Source organism: Galleria mellonella, unplaced genomic scaffold, assembly GCF_026898425.1.
Source record: "Galleria mellonella isolate WM207_F2 unplaced genomic scaffold, CSIRO_AGI_GalMel_v1 utg1073, whole genome shotgun sequence".
Taxonomy (NCBI): Eukaryota; Metazoa; Arthropoda; class Insecta; order Lepidoptera; family Pyralidae; genus Galleria; species Galleria mellonella.
In genome coordinates, this window is record NW_026441969.1 from 980,153 (window position 1) to 999,415 (window position 19,263).

Consider the following 19,263-nt stretch of genomic DNA (forward strand, 5'->3'; position numbering starts at 1 on the left):
ATGAATTCATCATGATGGGCTAACTGACCTGTTTTCATTCTCATCTATCACCCTTCACTGGTGCTCCGCCAGCGTATCCCGTTAGCACAGGCGGGGTACCATAACATTTTTACCAATAAAAAAAAAAACTTCTGGTGGTAAAAATGTTGTGGCTTTTATTATTTACATAGATTATTATCTCTGACTTAAAAACATTATCCTATTTTCATCCGTAATCGAATAAAGTACTGAGCTTCTAAAATATTATCACACTAATAGAAAACTTGACTACCCTTATGCATACAGACAACATAGCTGACATTCTTTTGAGAGAATGATCTACCAGAGAAAAATGTAGTATTTATCCGCACAAAAAAAGCATGGTCGACAAATGACAAAAATTTAGAACTTCTCATTAGTATCAACTTGACAGATGGAGGCATCACGTTAAAAGGTACAGAATTCTTTGGTGAAAATATTCAGTTTAACTGACAGAACACTCGCTCGAAAGGATGCTAACGATTTCGACTTCGGCTTGTATAATTTATTATTTTCCGGAAGGTTTACGCGGGAATGGAATTAATGGAGAATGATTAGTTGCAAATACACTAAAAGCAATATAATGCTAAAACTAATGGCACAGTTTTAACACCAATATTATATAAATAAATAATTATATCTACAGTAAAACACTTACGTTTATCTCCACTTGTCCGTAACTCCCAATTTCGAAGGAGTTCGGTGTGAATGTCACTTTGAGTATATCACTATCGCCTCCTGAAACAGTGAGCATCTAATATAAAATTTGAAAATTTGTAAAGATTTGTATCATTGTTACTCAATTAGGTCTAATCGGCTTGACAGAATTGTATCAAATTTTATTTTGGATAGACCAAACTCTATAAGTACCATCATGTTCATGATTTGTCGAAAAAGATAATCAGCCCTACATTTTTTATATCTTAGAAAAACAAATGACCACCTTACTGCCAATTTAATTTTTTTACGTTCACGAAACAAAAATAGAAAACGTAATCCGAAAACAAATTCATATTTAAGTTACTGATCCATTCCCTTGCCACCATGATATGTGGTTCTCTAGGTACAGAGACGTGAACTGTTAGATCATTTGACAGCCGCAGCTTCTACTGTATATAGTAATACTGCGTATAGTAATCCACACTTGCCTTAGAGACTCGTTTGCGGTCTGTAAATTACTACGCGTGGAGTAGGGAAGCTAGTTAAAACTTCAAGGGCTAGGGCAGAATAAAATAACGCACCTTTGCTTGAGTAACTTTAGGTCTGTTGAGACCAACTTTTCACAAAATAACACAGTTTGCCTCTGTTGACCTAATTATACCATGCGGCCAAATATCGGACTAATATGAGGATTTTTTTATGTAGCTCAGAATGGTAAACAAGCTGACAGCCAACCTGATGGAAAGTGGTAACTATCGCATATAGTCATGAACAGTACCATGGACATTACAGAGTTACCCCCATGCATTGCCATTCCTGAGGACTCAGGTGTTATTCCTTTGTACCCAGTAAATCCATTGCCATATCCCACCCTTCAAACCGAAACACAGCCATGCAAACATAACTGCTTCACGGTATAAAACACAAATGGTACAGAAGTACCCAATAATTTTTTTTTTGTACAAAGTCTCCCTCTATTAATATGAAATTTACTGTATATTATATGATGTAAATATTGCTACTTATGTTTATAGGTGATGTTTACCATTTTTCATCAGATGGACTGTCCAGTTTGCTATTTCCAATAACATAAACAAGTTTATTTTGCTCCACAGATAAAAAAAACACAAATGCGCTGTCGAAATGGGCTGGAGCAATGATGGAAGAATTCTGACAATATCACATATATCCAAATCTGTTCAGGCATTTAGAAGTTGTGGTCGGAAAAAGAAGCTCGAACCCTAAAAACATTATACTCCTTTTTTGGAGGCCATCTAATAAAATATAGACGATATTACCCATGGGAGGTTCCCAGTTGACTCTAGTTGAGATTGGTGTGATGTTGATTATGACGAGTCTGTAACAGGTCCGTCTTCCAAGCACAAGTGCGGCGCTCGGGCGCAGTATTGCTGTGCCTTTAATTCTATTTCCAGCTCCTGGGTCCAAGCTGCAACCTTTGCCTGTATTTGCATAAATTTCTAATATAATTTCTATTTAATTTTCGCTTTTTATTTTGCTAGGCTAAGGACTTACTTGTTGTGAAAAATGTTGGGATACTTGATACGACACGATGAACTTATGAACATTATAATAGAAGGTAAGATATAAGGAAGGAGGGGGAAAGGGAGACCGAGACATAGTTACATCAGGCAGATTAAGGAAGGAGTTGGTGTCGTGTCGTATCAGGAGGTGAAGAGACTCGCTGAAAATCGTAGTGAGTGGCAAGAGCTCCACCGACAAGAGCGCAGCTCTTAAATAGATAGATAGAAGGACTTAATTAATTGATGTACTGGATAACCTTTTTCTCGGTGATAGTTCACGACAATTAATCAACCTTGTTCAAGGCCATGTTTTCATATTCCAAGAATGTTCATAGATCAGGTACCTACTAACAGTCCCCATTCTTGTCTCAACGGACCACAATATTTGGAATTAATTATTCAGGTCATGATCAAAGTGTGGGTACTAAGTCCATCCTAGTCATGTCAAAAGGCCGGCGGTGGAAACGATTTTGTTCAATGATTACACACATCAGTAAAATGAGGAATATATATAGGTTTCAGGCCGGTGGAAAATTGGTTTAGCAAATGCGCATATAACATCTCTGGTGTTGCAGGCGTCCATAGGCTACTGCGACTGTTTACCATCAGGCATCCTGAATGTTTGTTTGCATCCATGGAATGAGTTACTGGTCGAGGTTTTCCCAAAAGACTACTGCATGAGGTTCTTCAAAAAAGGGATAAAGAGGTTTCTTAAGGGTCAGCAATGTGCTCGTAATTACCCTGGTATTGGTATTTACCAGATAGAGACTTTGTACAAAAGTCAATTGCATACCTCTGTCCTATTCGTGTTTCAACCGTGAAGCAGTTGTGTTTGCATGACTGTGTTTCGGTTTGAAGGGTGGGATATGGCGTGAATTTACTGGGTACAGAGGAATAACACCTGAGTCCTCAGGAATGGCAACGCATGGGGGGTATCATGGGCGAAACAGTATACTCTGTTATGTCCATAGTACTACTCATGGCTATAGGCGACGGCTACCACTTTCCATTAGGTGGGCCGTCAGCTTGTTTGCCATTTTAAGTTGTATAAAAAAAAAGGCAATCATAGGTTACGGTAACCGCTTACCATCAGTGGGGCCGTATGCTTGCTTGCCACCACAGTGGTATAAAAAAAATGGTATAAACCTTTACCGTGTGATCCCGGCATGGAATAGACCACCTTTTCCTTACCCGTGGGTGTGATAAGAGGCGACTAAAGGAGTTTATGGTGGAGGAAGGGGCAGCAGCGTTCCTTTTAAAACATCTGTAAAAGCCTAACTACGGTTACCAACCCGCCTGCCAAACGTGGCAACTACTGGCAAAACTCCTCTTATGGGAAAGGTTTATGTCCAGCAATGGTCAGTTAATGGCTGAAATAATAATAAACTATTTATCTCCAAAGCTGTAGGAAGTCAGGCTGCAGCATACAAGCAAGTTAAGTTGGTTCCAGGTGGTGTTCAAAGGGCAGTACTAACAGTCTCCGCTATCCTCTGGGTGACAGGGTACGACCCGCAACAGTAGGCGCGGCGCCAGCACGCGGCCGCCCAGCAGCACCGCGCGGCTCTCACGCCCCGCGCCGCGCCCGCCCTGCACCAACGCCACCACGCACCCGTCTGACTACGGGAACATATTTATTTTGAAAAAGGAGGAGATTTCCAATTCTGTTGAATACTTTTTGCCTTGATAATATGTAATAAAGCAAAAGAGTATTTTTTTATTTCAACTTACAAATCACTAGAACTACTATTTTTTTTATGCCAACGGAATTGTTTATAATGGCCGCGCTATCGGTATATACTAGTGGAGCACCAGGCTGGGATGGTAGATGAGGATAAAATCACATCAATCACTATCGTGATGAATACACCTATAATTCAACCTGATGGGTTTCAGAGGGGATTGCGGAGAGTTTGACTTTATAAGATACATTACTAACAATGGGGCTGGTAGTCTCAATGAAAGAATTGCGAGTACTGACTAACAATCCCATCCCCCTCCCCCCTCCCACCAGAACTACTATATGAGAAATTCTTTTTGCATTCCATACATCATTCCTTGAGAAAGTTTGTGATAGCCCATTCAAAATTACTATACGACCACGAATAGAGCCGCAGGACATGACTAGCAGGTATATAAAAATACCGCGGTAACAATAAATAATAAAGTTAAGTAACAAACAAAAAAATATAACCGAATCGAAAACATGCTTCTTTTTGCAATCGGTTGAAAAACACTTTCATCGTCAGGAATGAAAACTTACGTACGGCACTTGAGTCTATAGTCTACGACTATCACTTTCCAAACATGTATGATTTTCACATTTTATATTCAATATTAGTGGTACCAGACTAATTTATATTCCCGCGAGCAAATATTAAGCACTTTAATCATCTCGAGTCTAATCAAATTGTCGAGACTAATTGTTGTTTACATCTTACTCGTATGTAATACTGCTCGTTATGTAATAAACGGTTAAATATATAACGTTATAATTACGTTTAACCACTGGTTAGTTGATAACAATTATTTTGTTTAATTCTGCTAAAAACATCTAGTTCAGTTAAATATATACCACTAATATTTAATTTGTTTCCAGAGAAGTTGCTTCCAATAATATCTAAATTAATACAACGAATTAAAACAATGTGTGTATTCACACTACATTTCAGTCCCGTTCCGATCAATCTCGAATTGTTTGTACTGACTATACCGAGAGCGGACCGAGAACGATAATAGTATCGTTCTCGGTTCGCTCTCGGCCCATACCATAGGGTCTGAATGCGACCTTACAGTTTGGAAACGCAGTGTTATGATGGTATACTGAAGGCAAGGTGTCTCACATCAGGTATGTCTAGCTCGTAGTCGATACATGTGTCGTGAGCATGCTCGAGCGTGCCGGCGGCGGGTCTCAGGCGCTCGCAGTTGCAGTCACAGTGGTGGCGCGCCGCGCCAGGCTCGCGTCCACCCCACCACCGCCACGCCTTGCACCACCAGCTGATCTGGGTCGAGATCGACGGTTCTACTGATTGCTTACTAGCCGTAACTCTCAGGCGAAGGGACCATTAGTGACAGCGACCAGCACCGTTGGTAAACCATAGCAGTAAATTCTTTGTACATTTGTCACGATGATTGGTTAGAGCTGATTTAATGAATCCTTACCTATCTTTGCTCCCGCTATTACTATTTCAATTAGGATGATCCAGAAAAAGTCACCCTTTGCCTCAACAGCGCAAGCAGAGTTACTATCATATTTTCAAAATCAGCAAGATTACCAGAATAAAGTCAAAATGAAATACTATGCAAATATGATTAATGATATGCCAATATCCTTATCTTTTCTTATATGGCCTTTAAAGTTTATAAGTGGGACATTAGTAAATCAGTACGTTGATAAAGATAGTTATATTCCTTATACTAATCCAGGAAATTATTCATATATATATTAAATGGGTAAAAAAATTATAAACACAAGGATTTTTACAATAGTTATAAAATCAAAGTTCCACCAAGTGTCAATATAAAAGAAATGTTTGCGAGTATCCAAGTAAGTTACACACATGTTCATATGTATCGTTGACGAGTTTTATCTGGGCGTGTACGCGAGCGCCGGGCGGAACCAGCCCGAGCCAGGTAATAGCAGGCTCCAGCTGCGGCTGCCGGCTGGCACACTGCCGGATGACTTTACACTGTGACCGCCATTCTTCTCCTGCTGCCACCATTCTACATAGAGGAGAAAGCCGAAAATTTAAATCACTTTTAGATGAAAAGAACGAAACCGACATCCAATGCGGAAATGTAAAAATTCAGATACCGAAAACTTAAATGATATATTGTAAAATCGGATGGACCGTAAGTTATATCAAGGAGAAGTCAAGAAGTTTTGAGAACAGACGACGATGAAATAAAATACGAAAATGGATGAATCAGAAGGAATGGAAAAATCCTAAAAGAATTAAGATTTTCTGATAATTAGTAAAATTATATGAACCTTGATTACAAACAAGTCTTTTATGGCCCACAAAATAGCTATGTACACAAAATAAGTATATAAAATGTGAAAGTTACAAAAGGTGGTCTTATCGGTTAAAGGGGTAAAAAAGGTTAAAACAACCTATCATAATGTAGTAGTATTAATCTTCTGTTCTCGTTATTTAAAGATCCTGAGGGATGGAAGAGGGATATTTATGAGACAAAAATAAGTGCTTACACATTATATTTTTACTTACCACACTAACAAAAACATTGTCTACTGCTAAATATAGACTTTTCCCATTAACTGATAAATTAATGGTCCTGAGTCACCTGCATCCATTAACTCCCTTGAAATAGATTTTAGGTCTTCTCTCTATCTCCAATCGTAAAATATTACTTACTCAATAATATCAATCTCTGAACATTCGTTTGGGAGACTTGGCAAGGTGAAATTCAGGGACACATCCAAAGAGTTCGTGGGACTGAGAAATGACTGCGGCGCAGGTGGCAGGAGCCGTGCAGGCAACTCCCACCAAGTGTGAATTGACTCATTCCCGTACAATTGCGTAGCGCGTATCTTCAAATTTATGCTTTGAACCCTAATAACAAAACTTACAATGGCAAATCACTTTTTCACAACGACTCTATAAAGAAACTACTGGGTATCATTGAAATTATCGAGGGATACCTTTGAAGTTGCAAATGTTCATATTTGGGGTGGCTGCTTAGCATTCAGCACTGTCAAGTAGATCGGGTCTTTCTATTCTACCTCCACTGTGTACTCGTAATAAAATATATTTGTACAGTCTCCCTCTGTTTTTATATTCAATTAATAGCTAATAAAAGTAATCTATGTTTTTTTCTATCCCATAATAGTACCAATATACCAAATTTTATATCAATTGGTTAAGCCGTTAAAGTGCTATAAGGTAACAAAGTCAGTTTCACATATAATAATATAATATTAGTAAATATTATATATATATATATATATATATATATATATATATATATATATATATATATATATATATATATATATATAATATTATTTACTTACTAACTGTATTCCGCAACTTCACCTGCATTAATTACTATATAAAGTATCCTATGTACTAAATTAGGATATAGCCTACACCTGTACCAAATTACATTCAAATCCGTTCAATAGTTTTTGCGAGAGTGATAAACGCCCATTCTCCATCGTTACATTAGATTCACTATATACTAGTCCTCTTGAAAAACAATACTTTAAGTATACTCGATATGAATGTCTTCAATAACCTTCTAGAATGCGGTAGTGACAAACAAAGGGGATCAAGGACAAACTTCACAGGAGCAACTTCCCACCACACCTCCATTTGGCAACATACCACCTCACAAATCTCCCGAGACCAGCTCTGTAACAGTTATTTATTATAAAGATTAAGGTAAAATAGTCGCTTTAGTGAATACCACCTCTTAGTGTGCAACTTGTAACTAATGGAGTTAAATTCCGCAACTCGCCCCATCCGTGTCTGATTTTTTGAGCAAAGAACTGCATATTGAAGCAAACTCTACTCATAAACGTGTGATTTCGCATCTCTCTCCCTCTGTTTATAGATATGTATGTGTCTCTCTCTCTCTCTCTCTCTCTCTCTGTGTGTGTGTGTGTGTGTGTGTGTGTGTGTGTGTGTGTGTGTGTGTGTGTGTGTGTGTGTGTGTGTGTGTGTGTCTGTGCGTGGGCGTGTGCACAATAGTTCCAGAGATATTTTCTTCCACGAACACTCATATATATTATGGAATGAGCTGCCCTGCCGAGGTTTTCCAAAAAAAAGACTACAGCATGGGGTTCTTCAAAAGGGGGTAAAGAGGTTTCTTCAGGGTCGGCAACGCGCGCGTAATACCTCTGGTATTACAGGCGTTCATAGGCTACGGTAACCGCTTACCATCAGGTGGGCCGTATGCTTGTTTGCCACCACAGTGGTATAAAAAACTCGAAGACATACGGTCTAAAATTATGATAACTTATACCTATCTGTTTTTACTTTCGTGTTGTTCTGTTTAGTCACTCATTCAAATTTCTTTTCATACACCTGAATCACAGTAAATTTAATAAAATTTACAAGCAAAACCTCCACAATCAAACATCAATTCATGAAATCTCTCCCTTAGTGAAATCCCTGCTAACTTCAAATTTTACAAACAGAATTTAAAATACTTGCATGTGTGTAAGCTTACCTTTACACCTGGTACCGAATCAGACTCAACTGTTTCTGTATTAACAATCATTGCATCGCAATCGCAAGGGAAACTTTCTTTTGGAATATCTTTCAACACCAACCTGATATGATGGAAAATACATATATACATACATAATATTTTCAATGCATAACATATAAACTACATTCCATAGTGGATAACTTAGTAAATCGTCACAATATTGTACACTGCTGTATCCGCTGACACTGATGCTCCTTTCCACTTTGGGTGTTACTGGAAGAAAACTCTATTAGAGTTAAGCTCGCCTTTGTACATTTGATTACCTCTGTCATATTCTTAAAACTAGTGTGCACAATAATTAAAATAAAATAAATAAATAAAATCACTGTTCATTTTGATCCCACATTTAAAAATAAAATTTTATAATAATATTATAATATGATACTCGTCGGTACAATATACTCTCATTTCTTATTGACCTTACCATGATACTCATCATCATCATATCAGCCTTTAACTATCCACTAGAGGGGTTATGCCAGTAGTTGCCACGCTAGGCAGGCGGATTTGCAACCGCAGTTAAGCTTTAGAAATATTTTAAGAGGGACGCTACTGCCATTCCTCGCTCTCCCTTGGTCGCCTCTTACGACACCTACGGGAAAGGAAGGGATGGTTCTTTCTATGCCGAAACCTACAAGACGATCATGTTACTTAACAAAATAGGAATACTTGTTTATTTATTTATTAAGGAAAACAACAGTACAATAGATAAGGTAATATTATAAACTTAAAGAATTTGTTTGTTTGAACGCGCTAATCTCAGAAACTGCTGGTTCGAATTGAAAAATTCTTTTTGTGTTGGATAGTTCAATTATTTAGGAAGACTTTACGCTATATAACATCACGCTGCGACCAATAGGAGCGAAGCATCAGTGAAAAATGTTGCAAAACCGGGGAAAATTATTCATATTTGAGAGCTTCCGTTGCGTGCGCTGTGTAAACGATTCAAGTTACCCAAAAAATACGTATGAAAGAATTATCCCTCTATAAATAATCTAAACATATATATTATTGTCGAAAATTCTATCTGCCCGTGCGAAGCCGGGCTGGGTTACTAGTAGCAAAAAAATATGCGTCGGTTAGAGGCAAACAAAAAAATTCGTCATTATATTTAAATACAAAATTCAGTGATAAATCTACCACACATAAATTTTCAGAGTAGACAATACATTACCTACAAAACAGATGATTAATTATTGTATCTTTCATAAATGAATGGTTTATTTTTCTCTTCACAATAGGTAGTTAAAATAACAAAGTTTGAGGTACAATTAAATATGTGAGACCAGTTTTGTGAGAGACTGGAGCCTGCAGTAGATTTTGAAAAGACCTGTGTTACAAGTCACCAATGTAGCAATTGCATGGACTACACAAATATAAGGCGACCAATTAGTTTTACACTACACACATGACAATAAAGCAATATAAATTGCGAGAATAAACTGTAAAAAATATTTAATACGTATTAAAGTATATATGAAGAAGAACAGTATTAATATACGTTATTATAAACAAATAGAATGATATCACGATAATAAGTGAATGATTTTGAAATATCCGTTTAAAGTTGTGAGAGTCTTCAGAAGTTAAACTACATATATGAATTTCCTTAAAGTTTCAACGCATTCAAGTTGACGTAACATAAATTGGAGTTGCAAAATTTTGATATTGCATAACATGCTCTAACGGAAATTGCACTTACGTGTTTGAAGACTAAACTTTTTGTATCCAATCTCTTCATAATACTCTTATTTTTTAAATATATATGCAACGTAAAAATTGCTAACTGTAAAACAGTATATTAACATATATATCAGATTTTAACTATCCACTGCTAAACATAAGCCTCCGCCTTGGATGGTTTTGTCAGTAGTTGCCACGCTTGGCGAAAGGATTGACAACCACAGTTAGGTTTTGGAGAAGTTTTAAGAGGGACGCTGCTGCCCATCCCTCGCTCTTCCTTAGTCGCCTCTTACGACACCCACGGAAAAATAAGGGGGTGAGCTATTCTATACCGGGACCATACGGCCAAACCAGGATATATTGCATATAAACAACATTACAACTTAGTGTTCAGTATGGTTTTGTTTTTTTTTTTTTATAAATACTATATGTGCAGAAAATATTTAATTCTACATTGTTGCAGTTGCTGAACTTAATTCTACTATGATGTAGTTTTAATATACTTCAAAATATTATAAATATAAGGATACACGTAATGAAGGGAACGATTACAAAAGTAGACTGATCCCTGATACAGATAATCTTTAGAAATATAATACGATAGGTAGACAGATAGATAGATATATAATTGTTTGCATTACTTACAGCACACAAATAACATTAGATATTGGTGCATACTTAAAAAAGAAATACAAAATAAATAATTAAAAGAATACAAAAAAAAGAAAGTACAAAAAAGAGGTAGCATAATTTTTCATCAGTTTGCCACAGTACACAAAATGGTCACAACACAAACTAAGAATTTATGGAGTACCGGAGAGGAAATATTTAAGGTATAAACTCTAGATCAAAATACATACATCAGCACTGCCCTTTGCACTCCAAGTTGGGTTCCCACATCAGGAACACAAACATGCAAAACACACGAAGATCTTGGTGCAATACAGCCATGTGTCGGCTCTACATGCACCAAAGCAGTACTAGATGTCTGTAATCCTTGATCCTAAACAACAAAACATTTCTTATATAATACTATAGAGAATTACAAGCAAGTTAATATCCCTCCTAATGGAAAATGGTAACTATCAGCAATAGACATAAAGAGCTAGACAAGCATTCCAAAACTTGCTAATCCCCATACGTTGCCGTTCCTAAAGACTTAATTATAATGCTTCTGCTGCTTCTATAATTTCTTTTCTACCACATGCCAATTGTCATACTGAAACATAACTGCTTGGCAGTAAGAATAGTTAAAAGGCCAGACGACTTTTGTGTAGTTTCCCTAGAGTAAACTATACACCATTTATTTTTAACTTTTTTAACCAACTTAGAATGGTAAAGAAGCTGATAGCCCACCTGATAGAAAATGGTAACCGTCGCCTATAGACATGAGCAGTACCATGGACATACTGTTTCGCCCATGATACCCCCATGTGTTGCCATTCCTGAGGACTCGGGTGTTATTCCTCTGTACCCTGAAAATTCAATGCCATATCCCACCCTTCACACTGAAACACAGCCATGCAAACTTTAAAACAACAAATATTAGTGCGGATTTGTAACCTATTACAAGGTAACTAGTTACATGTAGAAGCTGTATTTAACCTGCTGTTCTTTGACTTTTGCTTTTTTGGCTCCAACACAAAGTCGTTCGCTACTATTCTTGGAATGAAGAGAGCCATTCGTTGCTTCCTCCTTCTCCCAACAGGAGCAGATGCCCCAAGGACGGACGCTCCAATAGTATGAATATGACACTGAACTGGACATAGAATAAAAGAAATATAAGCAACCTACACACTGTATCAATAAAGTGAATGATGAACCATATTTTCTATAACAGTTGGGTGAGGGTAAGAGGAATCCATCATCAGGAGATCAAAAAAGACAACCAAGGAAACAAAATGTACCAGTGCAAGTATCTACATTCGGAAATGTCGACCTTTAAATGACTTCCCTGATCAATATCAATCAAACCTAATGTTAATGACAATTTTGTATTCCACTAATGAAATAACAAATAGGAATTAAGTCAAAATTGTGATCAGTTTGCAATAGTTTGCATTGGCAAGTTGCACTAATGTGCACCTATCTGAACAGCATGGAATCATTATGTCACTAGTATTTTCAATTCAAGAGTAAGAATGTTTCAATTCTAATATTGATCTATTGGAATTTATTTCAAGAGTAAATCCACTGATCCCATTCTTTTAGCTAATTGTGTTGAACTCAATTTCATTAAAAATCTTTTAATTATAACAGAATCCTTATGACTTTCTTTTAAATTCCAATCATGTACCATATAAAATCAGCTTTTATCTTTTTATTTATGTAGCCGTCGAGTTAATTTTATATCAAACTACACTTTAGTGGACAATTAGATTTTACTTTACAAAGATGTCTGCGACTCCAATCGTAATAAGATCACTAGTAACGTGGCACTAAACCCTATCAATTACGTAACGTACTTTCAAAATTGATTCAGAATTGTGCTCCATTTGAAACTCACTCAATAACAATAATATGTATTACTGTACGAGTGTTAATTTCTTATTTCGCCGAAATAAAATATATTTCGATGGGCAAAATCTCTGGAAACACTCTCTATACCTATTCTAATATAATATCTCTGTATTTGGCTGAAAACCGCAGAATCTACAGCTTAAAGTTAGTTTAATGAAATTAACTTGAAGTTTATTTATATATACCAAATTGGACTCGTTTCCAATAACTGGTACTGATTCTAAAGGCATTTAACCTTCACATTTTAAAATTAATTATAAACTTGTAAAATATAAATTCCCCAAATTTTAACATTATTTTCTGTTTCTTTTTCTTTTCTTTTTAAGTCAAAATTAATTTTTACAAGTAATACAATGTATTTGACAAATAAAGCTGTCGTATTCAAAATATTTGTAAGATAGAATATCAATCTTCCACTACAAATATTATGTATGTGAAGATTTTTTTAAATTTAGAATGAGAAATAGAATTTAGAATGATACACTCTATCCTATATTGGGTTGGCTGGACTGGCCACATGGGTCGAAGAACCGACAACCAATTGGAAAGAAAGGTTTTTGAGTGACGACCCCGTACGGGTAACCGCAGTGTAGGAAAACCCCCAATAAATGAAGTGACAAGCTCAAATACATTGCAGAGTCAGTGGATGCAGGTGGCACAGGACCGTTCCTTTTGGCAGTCAATGGAGAAGACATTTTTGTTTATACAACTTAGAATGGCAAACAAGCTGACGGCCCACCTGATGGAAAGTAGTAACCGTTGCCTATAGACATGAGCAGTACCATGGACATAACAAAGTATACTGTTTCACCCATGATACCCCCCCATGCGCTGCCATTCCTGAGGACTCAGGTGTTATTCATCTGTACCCTGTAAATTCACGCCATATTCCATCCTTCAAACTAAAACACAGCCATTATAACACAACTGCTTGACGGTAGAAACATGAATCAGACAGAGGTGACCAAGTAATCGACTTTTGTACAAAGTCTCCCTCTGGTAAAATAAGACCAATGTATGTTTAGCAGTAAACAAATAACGCTTGAGATGATGATGATGATCCTTTATTGATCTATAAAATAAACATCGAAAGCATCAAAATAAACATACCTGTGATTGACAAGTTGAACAGTAGCGGAAAGAGAACGGTGAGGAAAGGCGGTGCCGAGGTGCACGTAGTACTCGCACGCTGGATCGTCGTCGCTGCTGATATCGTAATTTTTCTCCTGGGCCTACAAGTTAAACGTAATGTTATAATTATTTGAAAATAAATACCACAAGAAAATATAGATATTTCAATATGCAAGATAACTAAAATCAAAGATTACCTTATAATAAGCTTGCATATCAAAATGTTAACCATTGAATTTGAGGTTTCAAATATTACTATGATAAACCATTGGAGTGGACACCATAATTAATAATGACTAATAATTTAGGTAAAATTGGCCTTATCCATAAAGGGGGTTTACCAGTAGTTGCCTAGTTTAGCAGGTGAATTGGCGACCGCAGTTAGGCTTTTGGTAATGTTTTGACAGGAACGCTGTTGTCCATACCTCGACCATTAACTTCAGTGGTAGACAGTTAACGGCTGATATCATGATAGATATAGAAAGACAAAGAAGGCCCTAAGTTCTAAGTTAAGTTTCAACATGTTTGACAAAAAGCATGTCACCTTTTATGAATAAAATAATAAATATTGCGAAAACGAAAAAGGTATGTTTGGATCAGTACATTTGGTGGGGTCTTATTAAAACTTCGTTTAGTTACAATTCTGTTGTGCGTATATAGAAGAGATAACGTTAAATATATAATATAGCACTGACCTCAAGAGTTATATGATCTCTTCTAAAGTACAAAGAATCTGCAAGCAGATGTAACGGCCGAGCGATGGCAGTGGAGGCGAGAACGCGAAGTGCAGCGGTGTGCAGGCCGGCGTGAGGGGCTCGGCACCAGACCGTCCCTCGTACTGATCCACCGCCGCTCCACCACACCGGTTTAATTGTGAATACACCAGCTTGCAGGGATCCATCACTTGTCAGATCCTGATAATTTTTTATTGTAAGTATAAAAAAATAACTAGGCTGACACTTTATTAAAGCTCCATGAGACAGCTTATTTCAACAACTCTTAACTACGATCCAGAACTCCCAAGATCGAACTCCAGCCTAAACTTTTGATTTCGAATTCATGTTCAAACCATTTAAAAATCATAGTCACTTGTTTCGTGTTTCGGAAGCAGTGGATGATAAGGGGATGGTAACCTTGCCGGCGTTATTGTTATCTGCTGGCGGAGCAGTAATGAATACAGTAATGAAAATGAAGCACATCTTGACGAATTCATTAAAAATTAATCACGATGGTTTTTAGGGAGTACCGCGTGGTCGACCAGTAGGGTACGTTGCTAGTAATGAGATTTTTAGACCCCATTACTAAAAATCTTTTTCTTGCCTGCATCGAAAGTTAAGTGATGCCATCGTCCTATACGAGTATGTCTCGTCAAAGACCTTCGTATATAGCAAAAGCGGACGAGAAACTTTGAACACCAAAGGGTGACATTCTTACCCGAGAAGTAATAGTAATTAATTAAATACAATAGTTTACCTTAACGTTAGACCTACTTTCGGTCGGTAAATATGCTGAATGAAGCACTAGCTTAAACATCTACGGTAGCCAATACTACCGTAACCTACATTATCAAACAAGTATGTGATAATCCTTATTCCAGGCATCAAAGTCCAGTAATTGATTACCATACCGTGATATAAAAACCAATTCAATATGAAAACTAATTTCGCTTTTAAATTCAACAATGATATACTTACATCCAAACAGAACGATGTCCAGGCATCTTCAGTTAGTATAAAGAAAGCAGCATGTTGTGCCTCACAGTGTAGAAGCAAGTGGATTTGATGTACATCTCCCAACAACCTTGCACCAAGGTCCAACACATCACCTCTGCACATCACGGACTCGTTCAGCACATGGTCAGGAGAGAAGGATAGTGATGACGCCGTTATGTTTGGAACTAATACTAGTTGAAAAAAATTTACAGTTTAATTATAAGCTAGTATCATATCAGCCTTTAACCGTCCACTGCTGAACATAATCCTTCCCCTTGGGGGGTTTTGCTAGTAGTTGCCACGCTTGGCAGGTGGATTGCCAACTGCAGTTAGGCTTTAGAGATGTTTTAAGAGGGACACTGCTGCCCATCGCTCGCCCTCCCTTAGTCGCTTCTACGACACCCACGAGAAAGGAAGGGGTGGCCTATTCTATGCAAGGACCACACGGAGACTTCATAATATACTTAACATAATATATTAAAACGCTCATATATTTATAACAATAGATCTAGTAACAAAACGAAACAAAATAATATATTGCATTTTCGAAGAATTTTAAGGGGAATTTTAATTGGCAATTAAAAAACGTTGCAAGGAGTCAGTGGTAGCAGGTGGCTCAGGAACGTTCTTTATAGCAGTCTATGGGAGAGGCTTATGCCCAGCAGTGAACTGATAATGGCTGAAATGATGATGATAATGATTAAAAGACTGTTTCAAACATAACTTACGTATTAAACTACGTTATTACGTATTAAGTAGTAAACAAATTCCTTGTACATTATGCCTCAAATAGCTCAATACTATTTAACATCACAAATGTAGCTACTGTTAATAATCTCACATGATTTATCAAAGGAAAATACTAGTACATACAAAGTGGTTGATCTACCACTAGTTAGCCTATTTGCATTTCTGAATAGCTTACGACACAAACGACACTGATGCGGCGTGTCGTGCACGATATGCGTAACGTGTACCGTAATATAGTGATAGATGGCTCTAGTGATTTTAATATCGCCTCCAGCTTGAATTCTCATATTAAATTTCTCATTTAAAATAAAATCTCTGAATAAAATCCTTTAAATTATTTATAGACTACATCTGATTCGATACGAAGTGCTTCAGTTTTTTTTTTTATGCAACTTTCAATGATAAAACTGACGGTCCACCTGATGGAAAGTGGTAACTGTCGCCTATAGATATGAGCAGTACCATGGACATAACAGAGTAAACTGTTTCAGTTTTGTTGTTTGATTCAGGTGTTATTCTTCTGTACCCTTTTTCACTTTTCAAAAAAAACTTTGCGTTACCAATAACAGAGCTGACGCGGTTTTACTGGTAACGCGATTTATTTCAACAACGTAAACGGAGTTACTATTCCATTTAAATATAAAATAAACTTTAGCCTCCTTTGAAGATTAGATAAACATAATCTTACTATAATTATGTCACATAGTTTCATCACATCTGTTCTTCATACACTTTCTGTTTTCACCTAATGGTTAGCTGGTAGAGGACGCCATATAGCATTAAGCTCGCCACTTGCACAAAGTTTTATTGTGCAATAAAGAATAAATGAATCTTACCATCCAATATGGGTGGTTGCATATAGCACGCTATTGGCACGACCAACGGTCTTCCGACAGAGACACGCACTTTGAGCACGTCGCGCAGCGCGCGTGCATCTCGTGGACGGAAGTGCACGCGCAGCTCAACGGCCGCGCCTGACGTCACTGTTAGGCCTCGAGTCCCGCATATCTGTACATCTAGCTCTCGCCGATAAGGAGGGTGAAGCGACAGACGGACTTCGAATTTTGATACGTTCACCAGGCGAAGTGAGCGCTGTGGATGTAAGATAGAATTTGACTAAGGTCTAGGATCATATTTTATACAACTTAAAATAAAAAACCTAACAGGCCACCTGATAAGCAAACCAGCTTACGTCCTGTCTGATTACAAGTGAAATCCAGGGAGGGAAGGGATTGCTAGTAATGGAGACTGAGAATCCCATTGCTAGCAATATACCCAACCAGGGCGACCTCCTCGCGGTTCCCCCTGGAAACTATCATAGTTAATTCCTGATGAATTCATCATGAAAGGCCAACTGGCCTGTTTTCATTCTCATCTATCACCCTTCACTGGTGCTCCGCCAGCGTATCCTGTTAGCGCAGGCGGGGTTATCATTCCATTTTCACTCATCAAAAAAAATAGTATATACATACTGTCCTATGGAATATTATTACAGGGTAAAGCAGCCGACACCTGAAGCATGTTCGTATTACAAAAACATGCAATTCGCGCGATTTATTCTATGGGAAGTCGTGAATCACTAAGATAATAATTTAAAAAAGCAAACATTCTCACCGTAGCTTCACAATACATATACGCAAACATTTTGTATATACGCAGGGCAACAGCGATCTGACTAATCTTAACACTAGATTTTTTTTATACAACTTAGAATGGCAAACAAGCTAACAGTCCATCTGATGGAAAGTGGTAACCGTCGCCTATAGACATGAGCAGTACCATGGACATAACAGAGTATACTGTTTCGCCCATGATACCACCCATGCGTTGCCATTCCTGAGGACTCAGATGTTATTCCTCTGTACCCAGTAAATTCACGCCATATCCCACCCTTCAAACTGAAACACAACCATGCAAACACAACTGCTTCATGATTGAAACACGAATAGGACAGAGGTAAGCAAGCAATCGACTTTTATACAAAGTCTCCCTCTGGTAAGATACAAACTTGCTGTTCCAATGTGTCGTTTTAAAGTGAATAATTCATTTACGAGAATGGGCGTTAAATGTTATAATAAAACACCGAAGGATATTTTGGATCTATCTTTTAACATATTTAAAACTGTTATTAAAAAACACTTATTGAACAAAGCCTATTACACTCTAAACGAATACTTGAATGACAAATGTGCATGATGATAGTCAATCATGCATGAGCTTTTTAATGACCATGTAATTTTAAACATAGTACGTTTAAATAAATACCTATAATGTTAACTGATATTTAAAAAGAACGCACAAGAAATTCAATAGTTACTATTGAGTTTCTTTTATGTTTTTCTAAAAAAACTACTTCCCGAACCCTGAATTCATGAAAAAATATTGATTCAAAAGTGCTAATAAACAAGTCTATTGGTATAAGGATGGTTTGAATTTAAATTGACGAATTGAAACTGAACAAACGGGTTCGAGACGGGCATTCAATTTACGTTTTGCCTATCTAGTACACTGCAATTGTGGTATTTTGTTTGCGACAACAAAAAATATTTGAGAATAAGTTAACGAATTTCTTGGAAAATTTTCGTTATAACGAACAGAATACTCGGGTGGAGAGTTAAAAAGCTTTTGATGTGTCAAGAAGAGGAAGATGAAAAACAAGCCGGCTGGCGGCAAACACTGATTGGGAAATGCTTCAAAATAGGATAGAATACTTTTTGTAACAAAAACGCGAGTATATAATTGTTACTTCTTGTATTACAATAATAGAATTCATCATTCAGATACATTATTATGTCTATATTATGGATACAAAGTGCATAATTTGTTTTTTTTTTTTATACAACTTAGAATGGCAAACAAGCTGACGGTCCACCTGATGGAAAGTGGTAACCGTCGCCTACAGACATGAGCAGTACCATGGACATAACAGATTAATAATGTATTAGTAAATACATATAGTCAAATACATGGATGTACACTAAATGACAGTGGCTTCATCATCATCTTGTCCTTAT

General features: G+C 37.1%; 2 protein-coding genes across 2 annotated transcripts in view; both read right to left on the reverse strand.

The window, feature by feature from the left end:
• Positions 1–4,983, reverse strand: part of LOC113516532 (uncharacterized) — a 34,482-nt gene extending 29,499 nt beyond the window's left edge. The window contains exons 1-4 of the mRNA XM_052891879.1: positions 4,930–4,983; positions 3,695–3,836; positions 1,977–2,138; positions 677–756 (exon numbers count right to left, since the gene is read on the reverse strand). Of these exons, the coding sequence (XP_052747839.1) occupies positions 677–756; positions 1,977–2,138; positions 3,695–3,836; positions 4,930–4,983 (438 nt within the window). The remainder of the gene's footprint in view (positions 1–676; positions 757–1,976; positions 2,139–3,694; positions 3,837–4,929) is intronic.
• A 2,652-nt stretch (positions 4,984–7,635) lies between these two features.
• On the reverse strand, positions 7,636–16,536 carry LOC116413118 (uncharacterized). The gene is made up of 7 exons (XM_052891889.1): positions 16,425–16,536; positions 15,482–15,690; positions 14,483–14,701; positions 13,767–13,888; positions 11,722–11,895; positions 8,412–8,514; positions 7,636–7,728 (listed from the first exon to the last, which is right to left on the reverse strand). The coding sequence occupies exons 1-7, from the start codon at positions 16,534–16,536 to the stop codon at positions 7,636–7,638; spliced, it is 1,032 nt and encodes a 343-aa protein (XP_052747849.1).
• Between the last annotated feature and the right edge of the window lie 2,727 nt (positions 16,537–19,263).

Bases quoted from the DNA above. Each gene is read 5' to 3' on its own strand.
- LOC116413118 (XM_052891889.1), bottom strand. From the start codon at position 16,536: ATGAGAATTCAAGCTGGAGGCGATATTAAAATCACTAGAGCCATCTAT. The intron at 14,702-15,481 runs GTAAGTATATCA...AAAAATTATCAG, and splicing joins GGACATCGTTCTGTTTGGAT to GATCTGACAAGTGATGGATC. The intron at 11,896-13,766 runs GTATGTTTATTT...TTCTATGTCCAG, and splicing joins GTTCAACTTGTCAATCACAG to TTCAGTGTCATATTCATACT.